Source organism: Phytophthora sojae, assembly GCF_000149755.1.
Source record: "Phytophthora sojae unplaced genomic scaffold PHYSOscaffold_27, whole genome shotgun sequence".
In the NCBI taxonomy this organism is placed as follows: domain Eukaryota; phylum Oomycota; class Peronosporomycetes; order Peronosporales; family Peronosporaceae; genus Phytophthora; species Phytophthora sojae.
In genome coordinates this window covers 1-24190 of record NW_009258141.1, presented here as the reverse complement: position 1 = coordinate 24190, position 24190 = coordinate 1, and the positions used below count along the sequence as shown (strand labels likewise).

At 55.3% G+C, this 24190-nt stretch overlaps 6 protein-coding genes across 6 annotated transcripts; 2 read left to right on the top strand and 4 right to left on the bottom strand.

Moving 5' to 3' along the window:
• Positions 1 to 116: 116 nt before the first annotated feature.
• Positions 117 to 10212, bottom strand: PHYSODRAFT_362634 (hypothetical protein; the record flags this gene model as incomplete). Its single annotated transcript, XM_009541609.1, has 2 exons — positions 117 to 9291; positions 9550 to 10212. The coding sequence occupies 2 exons, from the start codon at positions 10210 to 10212 to the stop codon at positions 157 to 159; spliced, it is 9798 nt and encodes a 3265-aa protein (XP_009539904.1). The 3' UTR covers positions 117 to 156.
• A 1853-nt stretch (positions 10213 to 12065) lies between these two features.
• Positions 12066 to 13721, bottom strand: PHYSODRAFT_535936 (hypothetical protein; the record flags this gene model as incomplete). Its single annotated transcript, XM_009541608.1, has 3 exons — positions 12066 to 12294; positions 12376 to 12657; positions 12739 to 13721. 3 exons carry the CDS (start codon positions 13719 to 13721, stop codon positions 12066 to 12068), a joined length of 1494 nt encoding a protein of 497 aa, XP_009539903.1.
• Positions 13722 to 14395: 674 nt separating this feature from the next.
• On the bottom strand, positions 14396 to 15999 carry PHYSODRAFT_320341 (hypothetical protein; the record flags this gene model as incomplete). Its single annotated transcript, XM_009541607.1, has 6 exons — positions 14396 to 14819; positions 14895 to 14994; positions 15067 to 15285; positions 15350 to 15474; positions 15590 to 15689; positions 15762 to 15999. 6 exons carry the CDS (start codon positions 15997 to 15999, stop codon positions 14396 to 14398), a joined length of 1206 nt encoding a protein of 401 aa, XP_009539902.1.
• Positions 16000 to 16471: 472 nt separating this feature from the next.
• Positions 16472 to 18468, bottom strand: PHYSODRAFT_362632 (hypothetical protein; the record flags this gene model as incomplete). Its single annotated transcript, XM_009541606.1, has 3 exons — positions 16472 to 17627; positions 17695 to 18107; positions 18351 to 18468. The coding sequence occupies 3 exons, from the start codon at positions 18466 to 18468 to the stop codon at positions 16647 to 16649; spliced, it is 1512 nt and encodes a 503-aa protein (XP_009539901.1). The 3' UTR covers positions 16472 to 16646.
• Positions 18469 to 21990: 3522 nt separating this feature from the next.
• Positions 21991 to 22763, top strand: PHYSODRAFT_535957 (hypothetical protein; the record flags this gene model as incomplete). Its single annotated transcript, XM_009541605.1, has 2 exons — positions 21991 to 22304; positions 22385 to 22763. The coding sequence occupies 2 exons, from the start codon at positions 21991 to 21993 to the stop codon at positions 22761 to 22763; spliced, it is 693 nt and encodes a 230-aa protein (XP_009539900.1).
• Positions 22764 to 23780: 1017 nt separating this feature from the next.
• On the top strand, positions 23781 to 24173 carry PHYSODRAFT_308156 (hypothetical protein; the record flags this gene model as incomplete). The annotated part of the gene is made up of 1 exon (XM_009541604.1): positions 23781 to 24173. One exon carries the CDS (start codon positions 23781 to 23783, stop codon positions 24171 to 24173), a length of 393 nt encoding a protein of 130 aa, XP_009539899.1.
• Between the last annotated feature and the right edge of the window lie 17 nt (positions 24174 to 24190).

Sequence of the window (24190 nt, the reverse complement as noted above, 5' to 3'; positions counted from 1 at the left end):
CTACGCAAGTGACTTTTGCCTCAAAATTGGCAACAACCGAGAAACCCTTGCAACATGTTCTTCTTCTTCTATACGCACTGGTATTGCTTTGCTTTATTCAGTCACAACAGAGCCATCATCCTACAACTCTCTCTCTTTCTCTCTTTTCCCTATCGTTTATTTGCGCCGCAGCAGCATGAGAGCCATGGCGCCTAGACCCATCACCAGAGTGGCAGCTCCGCCAGCGATCGCGAGGCCGGCGTTGCTGTGGAGTGAGAAGCCCTGGTCGCGGCCCTTGCTGCGACGAGACTTCTTGCTCTTCTTCCGCACGATCTCCTCCGAGCTGCTGTCGTCGTCGCTGCTCTCGGACGACGAAGACATCTCCTCCACCTTGGTGAGCAGACGGTTGCGCGGCTTGGGGCCGGCGGCGTTCGAGCCGCTGGCTGCCGAGCTGGCCACTGACACCACGCTGCCGTTGCCGTCGTGCTGCGGACGCTTGACCACGTCCACCACAAGGACCAGGCGCTTCCACCCGGCGCGCTGGGCCATGTGAACAGCCTCCACGAGGCTCTCATCGGACGTCAGCAGCGCCAGATCACCCTCGTCGTCCTCGTACTTGAGGCGCAGCGCCTCATTGTCGTCCAGCCCCATCTTGAAGCGAATCTGCTCCAGCAGCGGACCCATCGTGTTGAACCGGCACATGATGCGGTGGAAGTGGCCCTGAGGCCCATCGCTCACCTTGAACACGAACGTATTCTCGTCCGTCACCTTCTGCATCAGCACACTGGTCGTTGCAGTGTTGGCACCGCTAACGACCGACACGCTCTCGCCCAGCTCGGCGTACGCACCCAGCGAGTTGGAGTACCTGCCGGCACCGTTGATGCCCACAGCACTCGCCGTCGGGGTCGAAGCGTTGTACTCGTCGCGCTCGAACTCCTCGATGGTACCCACGGAGCGAGCATCGTCGTTCATGCCGCCGTACGCACCTCCCGCAACCTCCTCCTGCAGGTTCATGGCCGTCTGCCAGAACTGCCGCCAGTCGCCGTTCGACGTGCCTCCAGACGTAGTCTGGAACTGGCCGTAGCTCAGGCAAATCACATCCGCCATGCCCAGGATCTCACCGTCGTCAGCCAGCACCGGCATGAAGAGCTGACCGGCGTCGTGCAGCGAGCGCAAACCATCCACGATGCTCATATTGGGCCCCATCAGGTCGGGGTCCATCGTCATCACTTCCTCAACGGTCGTAGTCTCGGCGTACAAACCCTTGGCCACCAGCTTGCGCAGCAGGTCCTTCGTCGTCACCATACCACACAGCTCCTGCTCGTCGCCAAGAACGATCGCAGCCTTCTTCGTGTTTGCCATCAGCTTCGCCGCACGAGCCGCCGTGGTGTGAATGTTAATCACAGGCGGCATGATCTCGCCGTCAAGCGCGTCACCAACGGTAGGCCGGACCATCTTCTCCATCATCGGACCCAGCAGCCGCTGCAGATTCGAGCCCGTGCCGAGATCACGCGAGAACTCGGACGCTGCCGCCTCCGTCGACTGCTGCACCTTCTCCAGACACGTGATGGCATCGTAGAGGCACTTGGAAATGTCGAGCATTCCTTGCGGGGTGCCATCCGAGCCGAGAACCGGCAAGTGCTTGAACCGGCCCTCGAGCATCTTAGTGATAGCCTCAATGGCCTGGTCCTCCATGTACACGCAGCTAGGCTTGGTAGTCATCACAGATGCAACCGAGCAACTCTCCGGATCGATGTCTTCGGCCAGCACGCGGCGCGTGATGTCAGTGTCCGTCAGGATACCACGAAGCTCGCCCTCTTCTGTCGTCACCACAACAGCCTCGACACGTGCTTGCCGCATGCGCTTCGCAGCTTCTGCAACAGTGATAAACTCGTTGATGCGGGTCACCTCCTGCGGTCGCAGCATCGAAACGGGTCGCATCGCACCCTCAGGCTCGGGAACGTGGTCCATCATCGACGAGTGGTGGCTCTCCGTGTACTTGCCCGGACGCCGACGAGAAATACGCGAGCCCGTCATACTTGCAAGTTCGCTGAAGTCGTCGTCGTCGTGGCCGAGAGCCAACGACACATCCCAGAACGAGCGCCAGTCCGAGTCTTCGTCAATGGGCTTGCCGCTTTCAGCAGCCGCACCGCTTGCAAAAGTACCGTAGCACAAGGACAACACGTCCAGCATACCCACAATCGTGTCCGTCTCGTTGTTCACGATCGGCAAGTGCAGAAAGTTGTGCTCATACATGACGTGAAGCGCATCCACAAGCTTGGTGGTCGGCGGAGCCGTCTCAGGGTCAGGCGTCATGACCTGACCAACAGTCGTCTCAGCAGCATCCAGACCAGCACCCGTGACGCGGAGCAGAAGATCCTTAGGTGTGAACACACCCAGCACCTTTCTAGTAAGCGCCGAAGTGCCAATATCGTAGCCGCCTCCGCTAATCGAAGAGCGGTGTCCTCCACTAACAGACGAGCTGTTGTCACCGTTCGGGTCCTCCACAATGAGCGCGGCCTTGCGGGACGCAGCCATCTGACGCGCCACTTCCATCACCGTGTCGTGCTCGCTCACGAGCGGAGGGAGCGTCTCGTCCTCCAGAATCGAATCAACCGTGGGCGAAAGAAGCTTCTCCACCATGGGGGCCACAAGCTGCTTCAGCGCACCTTGACCAGTACCAATACCGGTGGCCTGCAGCTGCTTCTCCAGACGAGCTCGGAGCGAGCCGCTCGACGATTGCTGGACCTTTTCAATACGCGTGATGGCGTCGTACAGGCACTTCTGGATGCGCAGCATACCCGCGACCATACCTGTTTCGTCCACAACGGGAAGATGGCGGAACTTGCCTTCAAGCATCATGAACATAGCATCCATGGCGCTATCGCGTTCATCCACAAACTTCGGGTCCGGGGTCATCGCGTCGAGCACGCTCACGTAAAACGGATCGTTGCCGAGAGCCACCACACGGCGCGTCACATCAGTATCGGTAAGGATACCGAGCAGTCCGCCGTCACGTCCAATGATCAGTGCAGCATCCGTCTGCGCAATGCTCATCTCCTTCGCAGCGTCAGCAACAGAGTACGTCTCCGAAATCGTGATCGCCTTGGATGGCCGCAGCTTCGACACAGGGCGCACATTGCCCGTTGCCAAACTAGCCTGACGGCCCTTTTGGCTCATGCCCGCACTGCTTGGCGCGAGGTTGTGGGAGAAGCCACTGCGGAAACTGTGCTGCGACGACACATCATCGTCATCGGTAGCCTCCAACGAAGCGTTCCAGAAAGACTTCCACTCACTGGGCTTGCCCTTCGCGAAAGACCCATAGCTCAGAGAAAGCACATCGATCACACCGATGGGCTGCTTGTTCGTTTCAGACTGCATCACTGCCAGGTACAGCGTCTTGTGATCATGCATCGTGTGCATAGCGTCAATCACGGAGGTAGCTCCGTTGATAGTCACGTCCTTCTCCAGCATCACTTCGCACACAGGCGTCGTGTGGACAGGCAGTCCACGGGCAAGCACCTTCTCCAGCATCTCCTTGGGGGTGAAAATACCGCAGTACTGGCCGCGGTTGTTCACAACCAGAGCTGCCTTCTTAGTGATGGACATTTGCTTGGAAACTTCGTAGACAGAGGTGTACCGCTGCACGCGCGGAGGATCGATGCCTTCTTCGTCGATCACCGTTTTGATGTCCGGTGAGAACATCTTATTCACCATCGATCCAAGGAGCTGGGAAACACCACCGGTACGAGCGCCACCATTCACGCGGCTTTTCATCTCCTTCTCCAACGTGTGACGCAGCGCTGCCGACGACTGCTCCGACTTCTCCATCTTCCTGATAGCATCGTACAGACACTTCGCAATGCTGAGGATGCCCACAACGGGGCCATTGCGCTCAACAACCGGCAAGTGGCGGAACTTGCCCTCCAACATGCAAATAAGCGCATCAATGGCAGGATCATCCATGGACACAAACACAGGGTTACGAGTCATGACGTCGCCCACACGTGTCGAGTCCAGCGGCTTGTTCTCCGAGACAACACGGCGCGTCAGATCCGTGTCCGTGATAATACCGTTGAGCATTCCCTCGTCCGACACGACCAGCACGCAGTCCATCTTGTTGCGGCCCATTGTCCGAGACAGCTCCGCAATGGTTGTGGACTCCGAGACAGTCAACACCTTGGTTGGCCGCAGCTTTGCCACTGTGCGACTCTTCTCCTCGCGTTCAGCCCTGGACATCAGCGTCGTGCGCTCACGGTCGCCAGCTTCCGAAGGCAAAGAAGGTTGGTCCAGCTGCAGCGTCGTGTTCCAAAACTCCTGCATCTGCTCACGGTTCTCGCCGTAGATGGCATCAATTGTGCCGTAGCTGAGGTCCAGCACATCGACCATGCCAACGAGCTCATTCGAGTCGTCCTTCAACACAGGCAGGTTGAGGCAGCGTGAGTCGTGCATGATGTGCAAGCCGTCCTGCACAGACGTCGAAGGCGTAGCGATCTCCGGGTCGTTCTGCATCACCTCTTCAACATACGTAGCCGACGTCTTCAATCCCTTCGCAATCACATTCAGCACGAGCTCGTTCGGGGAGAAGATGCCCACCAGCTTGTCGAAGTTGAAGTCGTCGACAATAAGCGCCGCCTTCTTCGTCGATGCCATCGCCTTGACCACATCACTGACCAGGGACGACTTCGGAAGACGCGGAGCAGGGGTAGATCCATTCTGAGTCTCGTTCTCCAGGATAGACCCTAAAGTAGGCGTAGCGAGCTTCTCCAACATGGGAGCCAGTAGTTGCTGGAGAGTTGACGACTTACCGCTCTTCTCAAGTGATGCTTTCAACTGGTCCGTGGACTGCGTAGCGTGCTCGAGGCGCTTCGAGACATCGTAAATGCATTTGCCAATGTTCAGGACGCCAGCGATGCTGCCGCCATCCACAACCGGCAGGTGGCGGAAGTGTCCCTCCTGCATCGAAAGCAGCGCGTCGATGGCGCTGTCGTTGGGAGACACATACTTGATGTCCCTCGTCATCACGTTGCACACAGGCACCTCCTCGGGAATCAGGTTCAGCGCCAGCACGCGGCGGCAAATATCCGTGTCGGTCAAAATACCATTCAGGCCGCCAGCTTCATCCACAACCAGCAACGCGTCCGTTCGCTTCTGCTTCATCAGCAAAGCAGCTTCAAAAACGGACGCAACTTCGTCGATCGTGATAGCCGGAAGGGGGCGCAGGCTTGACACGGGGCGAACGTTGACGCCCTTATCGCGGTCCTTCTGCTGACGCACCTTGCTGGCATTAGACATGTTGGACGTAGACCTGCCTGACACGATCGAGTTGGTGTCATCGTCATGGTAGTCGAAAGCAGCGTTGAAGAACTTGCCGATGTCGCGCGCCTCTCCGAAAGAAGCCAAACTAATTGACAGCACATCCGCAACGCCCATAATATCACCAGAGTCCGGAGACACCACCGGCAAATTCAGGAACTTGCCATCGTGCATAATGTGGAAGGCGTCCAACACCGACGTCTCTGGAGCGGCAGACTCCGGGTTCGGAGTCATCACCTGACTAACCGTAGTGGTGTTCACGTCCAAGTCCTCCGCAATGACGCGATGCAGCACGTCCTTCGGCGTGAAGATACCGATAAGCTCCTGGAATTCCGGATTTGATGAAACCACAAGAGCTGGCCGTCTAGTCTCCGCCATGTACGTCGTCGCCTCATAAACCGTCATGTTTCCGTATACAAGCGGCGGCATAACCTCGCCTGGCGCCGATACCACATCCTGGAGCGACGGAGACAACATCTTCTCGAGCATTCCACGCAGCATGACATTGTTCGAGCTCGCACCAAGCTCTTGCTGCAGAGACGATGACATGTTCTCCACTCGTCGAATGGCATCGTGCAAGCACTTCGCCACGTTGAGAATTCCGACAATGTTTCCGCTGTGAGAACTGATCACGGGCAAGTGGCGGAACTTTCCGCTCAGCATGATGTCCATCGCATCGACTGCGCTGTCCTCCAGGCTGACACAGCTGGGGTTCGGCGTCATAACAGATCCAACAGTGATTCTAGCGGAGTCCACGCCCTTGGAAACCACACGACGAGCGGCATCAGTGTCCGAAAAGATGCCGGTCAGTGCGCCCTCCCAATTGGTCACAAGCACTGCTGCTGCGCGGTGGGATTTCATCATTCTAGCAGCTTCTAACACTGTCGCGTCCTCGTTTACCGTGATCGCCTTGGCAGGCCGGAGGCGGGCAACAGTGCGCGACGGATCTGACGTAGACGTTGACTTCTTCGTCTTAGAAGACGTCGACATCATCGACGAGTGCGACCTCGCAAACGAGTGTCCAGAGGTTGCAGAGCTGTTGGAGCCTGAGCGGGCACGACGTTGCGGCATCACCGGAGTCATAGTGGGCGGCTTCGCATCCCCCCTCCTCATGGTCGGAGCAGGGCCGTTGTAAATTGCTGGCGGTCGCTTGGGCATCGTCGGAGCAGGCGCCGTAGGGACCTCCTGAGGGACCGGGTAGTCATTCACTGGAGCAGCTGGGTAATCCTCAAACGATTGCGCCGGGGTTAACGCAACAGGAGATGCCTGCGGGGCAGGGACTGCCTGAGGAGCCGGGACCGCCTTAGAAGCAGGCTCAGGAATCTCAAACGCAGGCTGCTTCTCACCAGGGAAAGCAGCAGGAGCGGAGGTCGGTGCCGGAGTGGGCTCACGCGCAGGCGGAATACCGCTGCGATCCATGTTCGACGGCGGAGCAGGAGCAACAGGGGTAGCAGGCTGCGGTTCAGGCTCTTCCGGCGGCGGTGTCTCCTTCTTCGGCGACGGAGGCGGCGTTGGCTCTGCCGGCGGCTCTGCCTTCTTCGGAGAAAGCGGTGGCGTCGGAGTTTTCGGAACTGGAGCAGGGAACTTCGCCCTCTTCTTCTTGACAACATCAATATCCTTCTGAAGCTGCGCGCACTTGTCGAACTGCTTCTTCTTCATCAAGTTGTCAAGCTCCTGGTTCAGCCTCTCGATCTCCGCATCCAGCTCTTCGGGGGTCTGTTTTTTCTTCCGAGCAGTCACCAACGCATCTAAGCTGATCTGAAGATCGCTGCATTTGCCGAAGTCGCGCGCGGCCATTGCTTCAGCAATGGTAGCTTCCATCGCATGAATGCGCTCGTCAAGCTCCTCGGGCTCCAGCTCGTTGAGATCCTCCTTAACGTGCTTACGAGCTTCCTGCAGCGCCTCAAGTTGCTTCTGGAGATCGGCACACAACCCAAACTGCTTCGACATCGCGGCTGCCTCCATGTCCTCGTTCAGCTTCTTGATCTCGGCGTCGATTTCCTTCGCGGTGCGAACCTTCTTACGAGCCTCAACGATTTTTTCCAGTTCCAGCTGCAAGTTTGCACACAGTTCGAACTGCTTGCTCAGTGCTGCATCTTCAATGGCCTTTTCCATCTCCACGATCTTTGCGTCTAATTCCTTCGGACCCATTCCTCCAAACGGATGAAGCAAGTCCCGCTTACGAATCAAGTATCCACGCGCAATTTTCTGCACAACTACAGCCTTTTCGTTCTGAAGACGGTACTCCGCACGCAACCGCTGGTACTTGCTCATGGCGACACGCATACGAAGAATGTACATCACACGGTAGGCACTACGACGCAGTCGCTGCAGTCGTCGCTTCGCCACGAACTGTCGAGCCTTCGTTTGAATCACGATAGCAGCTTCAGCCCTCGCCATGTTACGAACCCATTTTTGGATAGCACGTGCGGCAGACTTGCACCGCAGCACCTCCAGCTTTCGCAACTTGAACGCCATGGCCCTCTTCAGGAACACCTTCGTCTTGCCCAGCTGCCACTCTTCCTTACCTGCACCCAGCATAGACGAGATTTCCTCCACAAGCTCCTTGACGTTCTCAGCGTCAGGCGCGAGAGACTGGTAGTCGTAAAAGAACACGTCGTGGTCCTCACGCAGAGCGAAACCACGCTGACGGATCTGAATCGCCTCCATCATACCGGAGTATTTGAGCTGACGCGCGCAGTCCTGGTCGTTAAGCTCGCTCGGACGCTTGAACTCGTTCGGCTTGATGCAACGCACATACCGAGGGTTTGCGAGAGAAATCTTGCCCATGAGCTCCTGGAGCTGGTACCGGAACTGGGCGCTCACAGACACCTCGCGGATGTTGCGCGACTTATTTCCCTGCTGATGTGCTCCCTTGCCCTTCATCTCATTCGGGCGCCGAGAGATCGAGTGCTGTTGCTGCGGCTTGTTGCCAGGAATGGCCTCGATCGACTGCATGTTCAGGTCAAAGATTCCGCGAAGCCAGTCGCTCTTGGACTGTCGGATGAGCTCCTTCATGTCGTCGTTCAACGTCTCATTGTTCTTGTCGTTGAAGCCGCTGGCGTCGTAGATCACCTCGCCGGCGTAGTGCTTGATGCCAAAGTGCAAGTCCGCGTCCATCTTCGGGTGCACATAGAACTTGTTCTTGCTGCTCGAGTGTCCGCTGGACGTGCGACCGAACGAGTTGTGCAGGTTCGACACGAACTTCTTGTTGGCCTCTTCGCCCTTGAGCCGCCAGTTGTCGTCCAGCGAGATGAAGATGCCGGGCTTGCCGTTCACCTTGCTCTCGATCAGGTCCAGACACTCCTGGTTGTCCTCGAAGTCAATGTGCTTCCAGTCGATGCCCTCCTTCGCGTAGTCGTTCTGCTCCACCTCGAGCATGTGCTGGTTGAAGTGTCGCTGGAGCTTCTCGTTGGCGTAGTTGATGCACAGCTGCTCGAACGTGTTCCACTCAAACTTCTCGAAGCCGTAGATATCCAGCACGCCGATGAAGCCCCACTTCTCTTGGTTGCGCGAGATCGTGCGGTTCAGCTCGGACACGAGCCACAGAAAGAGCGACGAGTAGATGCCCTTGGCCAGCGCGTCGCGCTTGTCGCGCACCTGCTCCGAGTTCTGCTGCTGCACGATGACCTTGCCGCCCACGTAAAGCTGGCGCGTCAGCAGCGCCTTGGACAGCGCGTCCTCGCTCACCTTGAGCAGCGACGCCACGAGCTTCATGCCATTGGCCGAGTCGTCGCCGACGGTCACGCATGTGTCGTTCTCCATAGCGAACTGCAAGTTGCCGAGCTGCAGCACGGCCGCGAGCAGCTCGAACACCATCTCCTGCCTGTCCTCCGTGATCCCAATGGTCTCCATGCACCTCTTGGTAGTGGCGAACTCCTTGGCGTCGTCGCACGAGTGGATGCTGAAGCACTCGCTCTTGCGCAGGTACTCGTAGTCGTGCGGCGTCTTGAGCTGCAGGCGCTCGCGCAGCGCGTTGTCCGCGCCCGCCAGCAGCTGGTAGAAGATGTGGTAGTTGCGCTCGCCCAAGCTTTGCGACACGATGCGCGTCTTCTCCAGCAGGAAGTTGAGGATCTGCGCGCCCACGATCTTGCCGTGGTGGTTGAACTGGATCTCGATGAACTTGCCGAAGCGACTCGAGTTGTCGTTGCGCAGCGTCTTGGCGTTGCCGAAGGACTCGAGCAGCGGGTTGCTCTCCAGCACGCGCTCCTCGAGCTTGCCCAGTGCGCCCGACATGGCCGCGGAGGCGTCCACGGGGGCCACGCCCTCGCCGTCGGGGCCCTTGCGGTAGCTCGTGGCGCGCGCCAGGTACTGCATGATGATCTTGGTGGTCTCGGTCTTGCCCGAGCCGCTCTCGCCGCTGATGATGATGCTCTGGTTGGCCGGGTCCAGCGCGCCGCCCTGGATGAGCTGCGTGTAGGCGTGGTCGGCCAGCGCGAAGACGTGCGGGGGCAGCATGCCCATGGCCTTGCCGTAGTACTCGGTCATCTTCTTCTCGCTGTAGGCGTCGCCCAGCTGCTGGTACGGGTTGATGGCGATGAGGATGGGCCCCACGTACGTGTAGATGAGCTCGTGCTCGTAGCGCTTGCGCAGGTTGGCCAGCAGCGACTGCTCCGACAGGTCCGACATCTGCAGGATGTCCTCGAACGTGCTGGCGCCCGCGCCCAGCGGCGAGTTGTCGTCGTCCAGCTTCTTCTTCATCATCTTGGCGCGCAGCAGCCGCTCCTTGCGCGTGCCCCCGCGCTGCATCTTGGCACCCGGCGGAGTCGTGTCTCGATGAGCGCCCACTGCGCTATCAGTTGCGCGATTGCCTGCCGATCGGGGAGTGCGGAAGTGCCGCGCTGCGTGCGGTCTCGGGTGGCCATCTGAATAAAACCTCGGGCGGGCGAGGGAGGGGGACCCCGGGTTTAGTGGCATATCGGAGCGATTGATAAGGACCCGGTGCTGGGTCGGTAAATGGGTTCAACCACGGATCGAGCAGATGGAGGGGGTGGAGTGAGTTAAGGACTGTCAAATAGGGATGGAGGATGCTGCAAATGTGAGGAGGAGCGCATGGTGGCCGTCATGTGGCCGCGTTCAAGCATGTGGGGGGCAAGTAGCTTTTGGCTCGGAGTGATGGTTCTGAGTTGTCCGAGAGCAAGCAGGTCGCTAAAGTCGAGGTACAGAGAACGGCTATATGCGAGGTTTATTTGGGTTCGGGACTTTTATGCGGATATTCAGATTAGTGATATGATTCTGAATAGGAATATGGTGGCTGTGCACAGCGAGCGTCAGACACTCGAGCAGGAAGCTACAGGTTGCTGAAATGGGCTAGCAAGGCATCAGCAAAGGGTGGATTGTTCGCCCAAGCCCCAGTCATGACATATCTATAGAAATAATTACCGTAAAAATGTCCCGATGTTTTCATTAACCTGAAGCTGAACAACTTTCTTTTCACGGCCAGCCGAGAATCTAAAAGTGAAGTTGCGATATTTATTTGGCAAAAGTGCACGTAACTAATACTTGTTGTCAGTATCATTAAACCAGCCACATGGATAGAACTCTTACATACTTAAACCTGAAGTATCAACGCTGGCGTACGGGTTAACAAGAAATTGAAATTCCAAGACTGGCATACTAGTACCACAGTGGGCTAGACAATGAAGTTCCAACGAAGAAGCATTGGGCATCCGCGCCTACATCATCGAGGACACGTCGACCAGAGTCCTTGTCACCGAACCAAGCTAGAAACTAAACCGCAGGCAAACGAGATAAAAAAGTGCAAGTTTGAAGTTGGATAACGTTGGAAGCGGTTGGTTGATTTTTCTCAACTTGCCTTGCATGGTGGCATTGTGCTGTCGTCAGCGAAAAGAAACTTCTAAGGTAATGCCTCATAAGAAGACTGCACACAGGTAGCTTAGGTGCGTTGATACGTTACGGCTCCCTCCCGCTTCCTGCTTCTCAGCGCGTCCCTAAATTTTGAGGAAAATGTGTGAAATCTCCAGGTGAAATCTCTCTGTACCAACGCCAGTAGCTGCCAGCTATCCTTGATGCTGCAACATCGATCAAACACTGCCGTGGTCACCTAGTCCACATGCCGCGCTCGCTCTACAAATACCCCCATCAAAGAATAATCATTTGTAGATTCCTAATCGAAGGGCATCCGACTGCAGAAAAACACGCGCATGCTGCGCGGCCACCACCGCCACCAGCATGACAAGCATCGCCAAGCAGTTGTCCATCATGTCGAGACCAATAACGCCGGGAAACTCGAGTCAAGATCTTGTCTCTACTGCCTCTCGATTGACCCTTCAAGTTGTCCAGCTGGGTCCGCCGCACCAGCACCACACGCGGCAAAGCTGATCCCGCCAATGCATTCTGACGGTCCTGCATTGACAACCAGCACCTGGAGGCAAATTGGACTTGAGGAGAGGAGGAGAGGAGAGTTGATGATGCATCACTGTTGAACCAGATCCGATAAATCAGGAAAAAGGCAAGTGAGCTCTTCGATGCAACGACAGCCTATCGGCTGAAATGCAGCACCACAACTGAACACGATGCAAGACGACGACGTCGTCGCCTTGCTTGCCAAGTTGCAAACCACTATGAAGGAAAGTGTATTCGTCTCGCATCGCCCACTTCCTCTCTCTCTTCAATGCATCAACCTGAGCGCCTTATGGCGAACAGACGCCGGAAGCAGGAAGGACTGTGGGCGCGTACGTTCCTACAGCACGAGCAACTTGCTCGCATAGCACTACTGTGCCGGTAGGCACCTTTTCTCTCCGCTTGCTCTAGTCGACCTTGATGGACGCGTAGATCTTGCGCGTGAACCACAGCGACGCGCCGACGCCCACAGCTCCCGTCAGCAGCGACAGCGCACCGGAGATGACGGCCATGTAGCCGAAGTAGAGCATGGCGCCGATGAAGTTCGACACGTCCAGGCGCGTCCAGTAGTAGTACGTCGAGTAGAGGAACACGTAGCCGCCGCAGGCTCCCGACACGAACAGCGACCGCCACCACCTGCACAAGCAAACGGAATTACACACGGTAAGTCAACCAGCTGGATGCCTGACGAAACTCGTCAAGTCACGCTTGACGTACCAGTTGTAGTCTTCAGCGCACAGCTGGAAGTAGGTGAGCACGATCGTGATCTCCGCGCACGTGTTGATAAGGATAAGGAAGGCCAGCAGCAGGAAGCCGAACACGTAGTAATACTTGTCCGTCCACAGAGACGACAGCACGAAGAAAAGCTCCACGAAGATGGCGCCAAACGGGAGCACACCGCCCACGGCCGCCGCCGACATGTGGCTCATGTACCACGGCTGAGGAGGCACGGGCCGCGGGATGTTGCTCGTCGCCACGGGGAACGTAAGAGGCGCTTTCCTGTAAAGGGTTAAAAGTAAGACAGCGTTAGCAACCGCAGAAATACAAAAGATTTGCCACATTCACCAAGCACAGCCGTACCTGAAGCCGAAGTAGGCACCGGCGAACACAAGCGGCACCGAGATGCCCGTCCAGAGGAAGAAAACCAGCAGGATGGAGCCAAATGGCACAGCGGCGTCTGAGCCAGCGCCCCACACGAACAGGTTCAGGAAGAAGAAGAGCGAGAACATGATGCCCGGGAACAGCACGGCCGTCAACACCGTGCACATCTGCCAGCGCTTGCCCTTGAACATCTTGTACGTGCGAGCCGACGTGTAGCCAGCCAGCATACCCAGCAACACGAAGCACACGAGCAGCGCAATCACCAGCTTACCACGGTTCGACGGCGCCAAAACGCCAACAGCAGCGAAGAAGAGCGTGACGAGCGCCATGCCCAGCAGCTGGCAGCCCGTGCCCACCATGACGCAGAACAGCATCGGGTGCTTCGACGGCGGACGGAACACGTCGGCGTGGACAAGCTTCCATCCCGACTCCTCGCGCTCTTCAGCGCGCTCCTCCTCGGTTGGCACGCGGTTGTAGCGGCTGATATCGCGGTGAAGGCTGCGCATGAGGATCATGCCCACCATGCCGCTGAGGAACAGCACAATGACCAGAGCGTTGATGATGGAGAACCAGTGCACCTCGTCGCCGCCCGATCCCGCGTCGAAGTAGACGTCCCACCGCGTGCGCCAGTCGTGCTCGTTGTCCAGCACCCACTCGACGCTGTAGGTCCAGAAGACGGGCATCTTGCCCTCCTTGTTCTTGCGCACGTACAGCGGGCGCTTGAGGTCGCTCGAGTGCTCGCACGCGTCCATGCGGTTGTTCTCCTCGTCGTAGCTCCTGGCCGCATACTCGAAGCTGTAGGGGATGACCTTGAAGTCTACGATGCGGCCCTCGTCCTCGGAGGCCTCAGCCGTGCCCAGCGGGTTGTTGTTGTAGCCGATGAGGATCTTGACGTGGTTGTTGAGCTGCGGCACGACCTCCACCTCCGGGTTGAAGCTTCCGAGCGGGAAGCCCACGGTCATGCCGCCCTCGGACGACACGGACGTGGCCGGGAGGTTGTCCAGGATCCAGTTGACGCGGTACGAGTCCTTGATCTTGTCCTCCCACGTCTTGACGTCCTTCTCCTCGTACTCCTGCTTGCAGAGCACGGCGCACTCCTGGCCCTCGAGGAACTTGATCTCGTAGGGCGAGTTCTGGATGCGGTTGGCCGTGAGGTACTCGCCCAGGTTCTCCGACTTGTACTCGATGTGCTCCGGCTGGCAGAAGGGCAGCTTGTAGTAGTCCAGGGGCAGCAGCGTCTCGCCCGACTTGAGGCTGTTGACGAAGATGGGCAGCGTCTCGCCCTTGGTGTACGTGGTCATCTGCACGCCCGGCAGCGAGAAGCCCTCGGCCCTGGGGGCCGCCAGCGCCCACAGCGCCAGCGCAGCCACTTGTCCACACGCGCGCATGCTCTCCTCCCTCGTTTGGCTCGCTCGAGAGACTGAAAACTACCCAACCTACCGGTAACTCGCCCCTTCCAGCAAGCTCTTCCGATAGTATCAGGGAGGGTACAGTGTACCACGACGAAACGACATGCGGTTCGAAAGTGTAGCCATTTCACTTCAAGTGTAGGTTCACTAGAATTTTTGCCTGCTGTTTTGGTTGCTTTGCTTGTTTTTAGTTGAAGTGGACCAAGTGGCTGCAACGCACACACGCTCTACAATTCGTCGCCTTCCCACTCGTCGCTGTCGAGCTGCTCCAATCGACGGGTGTCCAGCTCGTCGCTCTGCCAGCCGCCGCCTTCGTACACGTCCTTGTCCACGACGTAGTTGCCGGCCAGCTCGCAGCCAGTGTGCACGGCGGTGCCGGCCTCGAGGTACTGCACGCCCTCGGGCGATACGCCGTCGATCAGCACGTCGCCGACCTTCGTGGCGCGCACGGGATGCGTGGAAGCGCACGAGCAGCCGTCCACGTCGCAGTCGCGGATCTCGTCCTCGTCCATGATCTCGTCGTTGAACAGCGCGAGTTGAAGCCGCACCTGCCCGACGATCGTGTCGTCCGCCTCGATGGGGTAGCTCTTGTCCTCGAAGTTGCGGCCAATCAGCATCTCTACCTTCAGGCACAGCTCTCCGATAAGCGTACTGCACGCAATAGGTAGTTATGTTAGTCTCATGAAGCGCGACAATCGTCGAGGGAGCAAACGATTCCCCACTTACTCCTTCACGGTGTTGTCGTTCATCACCCGAATCACGAGGAAGTCGTGCTCTATGCATCGCACGCTGGCAGTGATGCCCTCGATCCAACGTGGGTTCTTGCCTGCGAAAGAATACCACGGCGTTAAGCAACGATAGATAGCCCGACGCTGACTAATTAGCACTGCCGCCTTACCTCCGTTATCATGGGTTTTCGTCCTATACACCAGGTCCTTCGCCGACGGTGTGCGACTTCGTCCGAGGTACACCTCGCAGTACGGGTCCTGCGTGCCGAACGACTGAATGTCACGCAGCTTGCTGCCGGAGATGAGACCCAGGTAAATCTTGGTCTTTCCCGGGATGAAGTGCTGCGGGTACTCGCCAAACTTTGCTCGAGGCTGCGACGTCGGGTTCTCTGAACAAGCAATAGTGTCAAATCAGCCTTGAACCTCATTCCACAGCTTATCCACTCAACGCACCGTGGCCAAGCGAAAGATACATCAGCACCTTCAAAAATCCCTTGGGGGTCAGCGCAAACTCCTTCTCCATGGATCGTCCGCGGGATAAGTCGCGCATCGCCAGCGCGATCTCTCCGATGACAGTACTGCACACGTGTCACAAGTGATCGAGCCATCATAAGTCTCCGCACCGACGGCACCCCCAGCATTGCCTCACTGCATTGCATTGCATCATTGCAATCCGCATCCTACTGCACTCACTTCTTTCCCCAGTTGTTGTTCTTCACGCGGAAGCGCACGACGTCCGACGAGATGTCGGGGATCAGAATATGGCCCTTGGCGTTCCACATGGGCTGCGTGCCTGCGCTCCCCAGCAGCAGTGAGCACCGTCACTCCTTACAACGACCTCGAATCACGTCTGCAGTGTACCCACCTCCATTGTCGTGCGTGTCGGTCTTGAACGGCGCCTTCTCCTGCTCCTTCCCGCCCGTGGTCAGGTACACGCTGCAGTACGGGTCCTGCTCGCCCACCAGCTGCACGTTCTTCAGGTCGCGCGCCGACAGGATCGTCAGGTACAGGATGGCGTCGTTGCGCAGCGCCGTGGGCGCCCCCGCCACGCTGCTGCTGACGGACGAGCGGTGGCTCAGGGACGAGCGGCTGTAGTGGCTCATGCCTGCGTCGCGTGGGGGGGTACAGTTAGTCGACCGAAGCGTGAGTTCGAATTGTGACTCGCCTCAGGAGAATTCACCCATGTGTGTGGCGCAACACAAAATAGGCCCTTACTGAGAGCAAGTCAAGCCTGATTTGATACAGTACCTCGATATCCAGCCGGCGGAGGGCAAGTTGCTGTGGCCGAATTACTCGCGCTGCTTCATTTGCGGGTGTTTATGACCATGGACCAGCGACAAAGGTGGCAGCAATACACGATGCTGACCTCTGTCTTTACTAAAGCCGGACCCACTAAAGACTCTTTAGTGGGTCCGGCTTCACTTAGAAGAGACCTAACTGTTAGTTCTTGAAAACCACCATGTTCAGCGACACCCAACGAGCACTCAGGCTTCGGAACTCCGAGGCTCGATGGAAGTAGCTCGGAGTCCGAGCTACTTCCATCGCATCAAAGCGAACGAAGAAACCGGAAGAAACAATGAAAATAGCGTTTATAAGAAAAAGCAAAAATGCATTAAGGAGAAATGACGCGGCGTTCCTCATATCAAAACACACAGTCAACGCGCAGTGCGTGGCCAGCAATCCTTATGACCGAGTTGCCAGCTAGCGCCCTGCTTCACCTTTCTGCTGAGGCAGCGGGGGAACAATCCGTCTAGTTCAGGAGAGCAACCACGAAGGCCGAGGCCACGAGGGCGATGGAGGTGGCCATCGAGGAGGCGTCGCTCGAGGACGAGCCGCTCGATTTCTTCTTCTTGCCGTCGCCGCTGGAGCTCGAGTCCACCTTGCGCGTGCACTGGTCGCCGGCGTAGCCGCTCTCGCACTTGCACACGTTGCCGTCGCCAGAGCTCGAGGTCGAGGCCATGCCGACAGTCTCCATCAGGAAGCGAGCAGACGAGCTGTCCGAGCCAGCAGCCTCAACCGTGCCAGCCGTGGCCGTGGAGCCCGTGGTGGAGCCCGAGGTCGTGGACGATCCCGAGCCGCTGGAAGCGGCAACGCACGTGCCGTGGCCGTTGCAGGCCTTGGACGAGTCGGGGTCGCAGTAGGCGCACTGGTCACCGGTGGTGCCCTGGTCACACTCGCACTCCTGGGTCTTAAGGTTGCACGTGCCGGCCTGGCACTGCGACTCGAGCGTGCACTTGTTGGACACGACCTTCTGGCAGTACGTGCCGTTGTAGCCGACGTTGCACTCGCAGAAGTAGTCCATCTGGCCGGCCGTGTACGGGGTGCACGTGCCGCGGCCCGAGCACACGACATCCGAGTCCTCGGCGTTGTTGGGGTTCACGCAGCCCTCGTTGATGACGGCGGTGTAGTTCATCTGCTCCGACAGGTCCCAGTTGTCCGAGTCCTCGTCGAAGAGAAGGTTGGTACCGTCGAAGTCGACGCAGCCGTAGATGACGCCCACGGTCTCGGCCGTCGAGCCCGAGCCCTCGGTGATGTCCACGCACGACACGTAGCCGGTCATGTCCGAGCCCGAGTGCGAGCTGTTGAGGCACTGGTCCGTGCCCGAGGGCAGCTGGGCCGCGCACACGCTGCTGATCGACTGGAAGGCCGTGTTCCACGTCGAGAACGACGGGCACAGGCCGGGGAACGTGCCGGAGCACACGTCACCCTCCGAGGCGTACGGAAGGCATTGCTGCAGACATCAGAGACTTCGTCAGCGCCAATTTACACTCCCAAACAGCTCAAAAACTCCGTAATACCTTGACGTCTTCGATCCCCGAGCGCGTCGTCTGCACGGAGATACACTGGTAGCCGTCCTCGCACGACTCGTCGTTCTTGCAGTAGCCGGGCTGGCCCGAGCCGGACTCGGCCTTGACGGCCGCGAGCATGGCCGCGATGGCCGCGATGTACGCCGCCGACTGCATGGTCTTTCTGGAGCTTGACTGACGGGTTGGTCTCAAAAGAGGGAATGGCGCTGCGGCTGCAAAGGCGGCGAAGAGCCAGCCCGAGGGGAGAGGGGGGAGCCCGTCGTCGTCGGGTTGTGCAGCAGCGTTTGACTTGCATTTGTATGCCGAGGAATTTTCCGAAACTTCGGGAGCGGCCAGATGGCAAAATTGGCCAATCGCGCGAGGATTCGCAGCGCATTTCACCCAATCCCCGCCGCGCGGGGTAACTGATACCGGCGCGCGGCATAACCGACTCCATGACGGCCTTGCTCGCCCTCGTGCGTGGCGGCGTGGCGCTTGCCGCGGCCGGCGTTGCGCCTTGCTTCGGTCTTTGTGGTTCCGGCCGCCAAGCAGCGTGGCCCCCTCAGCCTGTCGTGCCGCCCTGCAAGGAGCAAACGCGGCGGCAAGTGGCAGCCAGCTTCTCGCGAGTCCTCCCTTACCAAGATGTAGGTGACATGAGCATTACTCACAACGATCTTCCGGCAACTTGACCAGCATTGCTTGCCACGCTCCTCCCCCACCTGCGGCGCCTACATCTGCCAGTGCCCCCGGCGCCCGCAGCCGCAGCTTGGGGCACCTTATGCCCATGGGGTGACGACGACGAGTTCGTCGGCCTCGAGTCCAACGGCGCGTTTCACGCTGCAGTTACAGCGCCAGCCGCGCGGTGTGTTCGTAAAGGCCGGCTGTCCCCTTGTCAGACCCGCGAGAGCCTAGCGCGGGCTCTTGTCTAATCGAAAGGTGCCGATTGAATCCGCATGCACGGAGGAGCTCGTCTCCTACAGCGAGGTACCGTCACTACATGTACATGGAATCTCCAATTTGGAGAGCCAAATGCGCCAAATGGGTTAGGAATCTACGCGATGAATTGAACGCGTTGACAAGCATGACGGTCGCTATGTGCGCGAATATGAACATTGCGACTGCGGCTCATCTGGCCTCGAATCACTGAGTGTCATGCAACAGAGAGAGCATTTTAGAGTCGGTCGAGGTGTCGCTACAATTGTCAACAAGTGCGACTTGCGTGGGGGCAACAGGCCCGAACACTGGCCGCCTACAGTACTCAGCCCCATGGGACGAAGTACAGTACACGTATGACCCGCACCCCCAGCGCTTCATTTAACCACGAGCTGGACGGGGTTGAAGAAGCAACGTGGACGAGTCGTCTTAGGGTAGCCCCCACACCGGGGGCCCAGCCTGTTTTGGACAACGCGAACGAAACCAGATAGGCAGACGTGCTCTCCATATATCCACTTTGCCCGCTTGTCCAGGCCCTCCGAATAAAAGATTGTACTGCAAATATACGGAAATATTTGTACGGAATAATTTATTTTTCGCGATCGATAAAAAAATGGAATAACTTACGGCTCTACTTTTTACGAAGTATTTTTCGGTCGTAAAAAAACATTTTTCAAATACCTTAAGTACGTTTGTAATTTGTATTTGTTGCGTTTTCTTAGTCTCCGCTACACAAAACACTGGTTAGAACGCAAGGTTGTGAATTCTTTTAAGAAACTTAAAAGTTTGTAGAACCTTAACTACGTAATACAGGTTACCATCTTGTGTTGCAATTTTTTGCAATATACTGAATAATTTATTTTGCTGACCTCGGGATCTCCGCGGAATAATTTATTGTCGAAACAGCTAATAATGCTACTGCAACTGTATTTTCGGAGGGCCTGCGCTTGCCGTTTGACTGTGCATGATTGGACGGACGTGAATGCCGAAGTGAGGAATCAGATCTACCGTGATAACTTTGTCTTTGGTTATGTGTGTGCTGAATTCTCGGGATGCGTGACGAGTGATCACAAGTAAAGCTCACCAAGATGCATCCATCAGATGATGTTGCTGCAGCAGTTCACCGCACGTTGCGCTACCCGCATTGATCCGCCACTGCGAGACACTGATGCACTCAAATGCGTTGGCCATCGACTTCAACTACCAACAATAACGGATAGTGGCGCGTAGAGTGTCCAAATCGACATCACTAATATTTTATGGGTTGATACAGGTTTTTATGTTAAGAGTCACGTAATCGTAGAGTTTTCTTATTTTGATTGTAGATTTGACCTTGAAATGGTGTACAAGTTCTTTTTTAAATGTAACTTAAAAGTAACTATTACACATAAATGCCCGTTTTTCACGGTGACATATTTTAAAATACGACCGTTCAAAACAGTCATAAAAACATGTTTGTCATACCACCATTTGTACAAAAAACAAACAATTAGTACATCGTACTGTAGATGGCAAAAACACACTCGCAAAGAACGACAAAAAATCTATCATTGGCTGCTCACGAAAATGCAATATTTTCATTTCTCTGCGCTGGAAATGATTCTTGGTCATTAAGTTTTTGCTAATTTCATGAATTGTCTACGGTGTATACCTATATTTTGTATGTGTTATCCACAATCACAGAAATATAGTAAATATCTAGAGTATTTCGTGGGCTTTCTCATACAAATGGAGCTTTTGATTGTCATGAAAATATCTACTTTTGTCACCACAGGCCGATACTTTTGTAAGAAACATCGACGACAACTCCCATTTTTGGCGGTATTTTCTTGTTACCTACGGTAGATTTGGTTTTACCAAACTCGATCTGTGCACCTATTTACAACATCCTATAAGGTAACTCTAAATAGTTTTTAAACACGAATTTTGTAAGAATCAATCGTTTATGAGTTTAGTCACTCTTTAGTATTATGTATTCCAAATATAATCACAATGGTACACGTTTTACTACTTGGATTTCAAACTAAATGCAGAAGCATCCCAATACTGTAACAAACCGCCAATTTATCAAAATTGCCAATTTATCGAATATAGGGGATTATCTTATATATGTCAAGTAAGCAATTCTTTATGTTTTATTCAAATTTTGCACTGTGTATTTTCTTTTTTAACCGTAAAAAGTAAGGAGTAGCATTTAATACCAACATAAATTTATGTTTGTTAGCGAATAAGCTATTAAAGTCCATTCGTAAAATTCAGCAAAGTATATCATATACATTTTTGCTACAAAAGGATAACAAAGAATCTCCTGCCCTTTCTTAAGTTTTGATTATGCTGACATTACAGTAGGGTGGTTCCCTTTGTTATATCTAGAATTTAGTTATTTTAAAAACACACCTGATTAAAGATTTCACAGAATTAGAATATATTTCTTAAGCAAAAAGGTTTTAAAACAATAGTAATAGTTTTGGAGAGTTTAAGATACAGGAAAGTTTTGTTCCGTGGTCGTAATTATGAAATAATCTTGTTTAGTCGGAGTTTTATATGCAAAACGATCCAGCCAAGCAGAAGGAGAGCCCCATTGAAGGAACTGCTCTCGAGGTCGACGTGGGGCGGGATGTCGTGGAGGCAATCTGTGGTGACTACACGCACTTCAGTCGCTGGCCTGAGCCCCCCCCCCCCCCCGATGTCAACAAGGATGCCCGACTGCTCAAGTAGATAAAAACCGTAACCTCGTGTACCCTATTCTACAGTAACCTCATGTACCCTTTTCTATATTATAACCAGTTATTGCCGCTTGCAAATACTTTGTCCTCTAAAATAGACCACGCCTGTCTCTTAATACGAGTGGACACGAATAGGCGAGGGCTGCTTTAGCTTTGTGCTTTGGTGGAGGCCGCTTTTAGGCCCAGAAACTCGGTTTGGCCTGTCTAGAATGGCATTTCTGCGTTTCCAAGCCGCAGAAAAGCGTTTTGGTCGGGAAAACAGAGCCTCAAGCTTGGATGTTAGACCGTACTGGCGATATATATAAATCAGACCTAGGTCTTAATTAAGAGCTGACTGGATTAAAATCAAGATTATTAACGAGATAATAAGCATGCGTTGGCCAAAATATCTGCAAACGGCAATACCTCGTAACAAATCTGGGGCGGTGGTCGATTGCGAGCGTGGATAAGACGCTCATGTGTCGTACTGGTCGCCCTGTTTTGTATGTGTACATTTAATTACCCACCTTATTTAGTTATAATGGGGTTTTAGTTATAATGGGGAGCCAATCAGTGCTCTTAATTCGTACAGCGCGATTGCCCCAACGTGATGTCGTGATTGAAGTACCGCATGTAATTTACGGCCACACCTCCCCCCGCACAAGTCAAAATGCCGAAAGGCAGAACGAGGATCACAGGCCCCGGGCGAAAACCGCCTAAGCACCGCCGCTCCGCCGTCAGCAACAGCGAGAAGCTGGAGGTGATCAAATGGTACGAGACGCATGGCATCAAGTCAACGCTCCAGCGCTTCTTCAGCCACGTCGCCAAGCAGAAGACGTCGGAGAACCAGGTGTACCAGTGGAAACAGAACCGCGCCATCATCGAAGAAGGCTGTAAGACGGCTACGACTGCCGTTAAGAAGAAGAATCGATCATCTGGCGTCGCAACATCGCTACCTATGGCAGCGGAGTTAGAACTGGTAGAGTAAGTGTGCTGCTTTCATCACATTCATTATTTCTTTGGTTTATGCTAAAATTATTTTTATTTTTTATTGCGTGTACTAGATGGGTAAATGAGCTAAGAAATGAAGGTGTTCCCGTCACAAGTGTCATGCTTCAGCTCCAAGCTTTGGAAATTGCAAAAGAATATCACGTGGACAAATTTGCGGCTAGTCCATCATGGCAAAAACTGTTTCGCAAGCGGCATCGCCTGTCGTTGAGGTGCCGAACTCGCCAAGGTCAAGTCGCGCCTGACGACGCAAAAAAATTGCAGCCGACTTTGCAGTCAGAATCAAGAGCAAAATGGCCGAGTTGGGGGTCTCGAAGGTCTATAATGCTGATCAAACAGCAGTATTTTATGAGTACCTGCCCAAAAAGACCCTTCACAAGCGCGGCAAAAAAACTGTTTGGGTGCGTGGTGGTGGCAAGGAGAAGCAGCGGTTGACCGCCATGTTGCTGGCAGACTCGAACGACACTAAGTACCCACCGATGCTTGTCTACAAGTGCAGCCCGTCCACACTGCCTGCGATGGCGCTGGAAAATAAGTGCGAGCGCAACGGATTCAGTGTTGGAATGTGGCAAGAGATGGAGCCCGTACAAACCTCAACCGGAATGTCGATTCATTGCAACGCCAAGGGCTGGTTCAATTCGGAGCTGGCTATGGTATTTTTGCGGCACTATTTCGGTAATCGCGGCAATCGCGATGAATTTTGCTTTTATGGGACGACTTCAGCGGACATTGGACCGCTGAAGTCGCCTCATATGCAAAAAGCATAAATGTGGTTTTGGAGAAGGTGCCGCCAAACTGCACGTCCGCTTGTCAGCCGGCGGACATCGCGTGGATGAAGCCGCTGAAGGATAGGCTACGTAGAATAGGGATCAAGTCTATTCGTGAGCAACTTTGCCGCCGGGTACCTGGTCAGCCGTTCAATATGAGAGCCCCAGATCGTGTATTGATGGCTCGGTGGATGAGCGAGACGTAGAATGACATGACAACGCCTACCATTTGCAACGGGTTCCGTGAAGCAGGGATTATTGACAAGCCCACGATTGGTCAGCAGTGTGAGCTGCCTTCTCTACTAGAGGACGACGAGGGGGAAGACGTGTTTGCATTGCTCCAGGCTGCAGGACTTCTGGATACGGAAGTTGGCATCATCGATCCAGACAATGACTTTGATCCGTAGGCAGAAATAAATTTCGTAATATATGTAGGTAAGTGAAAAGTTGATAGTAATTTACTGGAGTGCCTGAGTTGTTGACTTGGGCCGTCTGCTGCAGGAAGCACTCACCCAAAAATGTACCACCCCCCATTATAACTAAATAAAGTCGGTACTACACCCCTGTTCTGCCAAGTATGCTAGCTACGTGTCGGGCCTTCGTACGAACGAGCGCCCCACCAGCATAGTTGTCGAGAGCCAAGTCTCAATGGCACACAAACGGGTTCGTAGGCATTATTGCGAGGATGACACTAAGTCGAGGGATTTCATTTGTCATCAACTTCAACTTAGACTTCAACACTTCGACCATCACTCCGTTCCGCACTCAGCGGTGGCCCAAGCACATTTGCAAGTTCCGCAACATGTCGGACACCAACAAGGCCGTCGCAGCGGCGTATGCGCTTGATGTGGGAGCCTTAGGCTCTATGGAGCTGCCTCGCGAGCTCCAAGAGCTCCCCTTCCATCCACTACGCGCAGCAGCCCAAGGACCCCGGGCTCCAGAGAGGCCCATCGCCGTCGACATGGGCACCGGCAACGCCCCGCGCATCATCGACGGGTGGCAGTCCGCCCTGTTGCTGGAATTTCAGGTGCGGTGTGTTAATTTGCGTGGAGCTTACATGTATGTTTGTGTGTTTTGAGTTAACTCATTATTGTG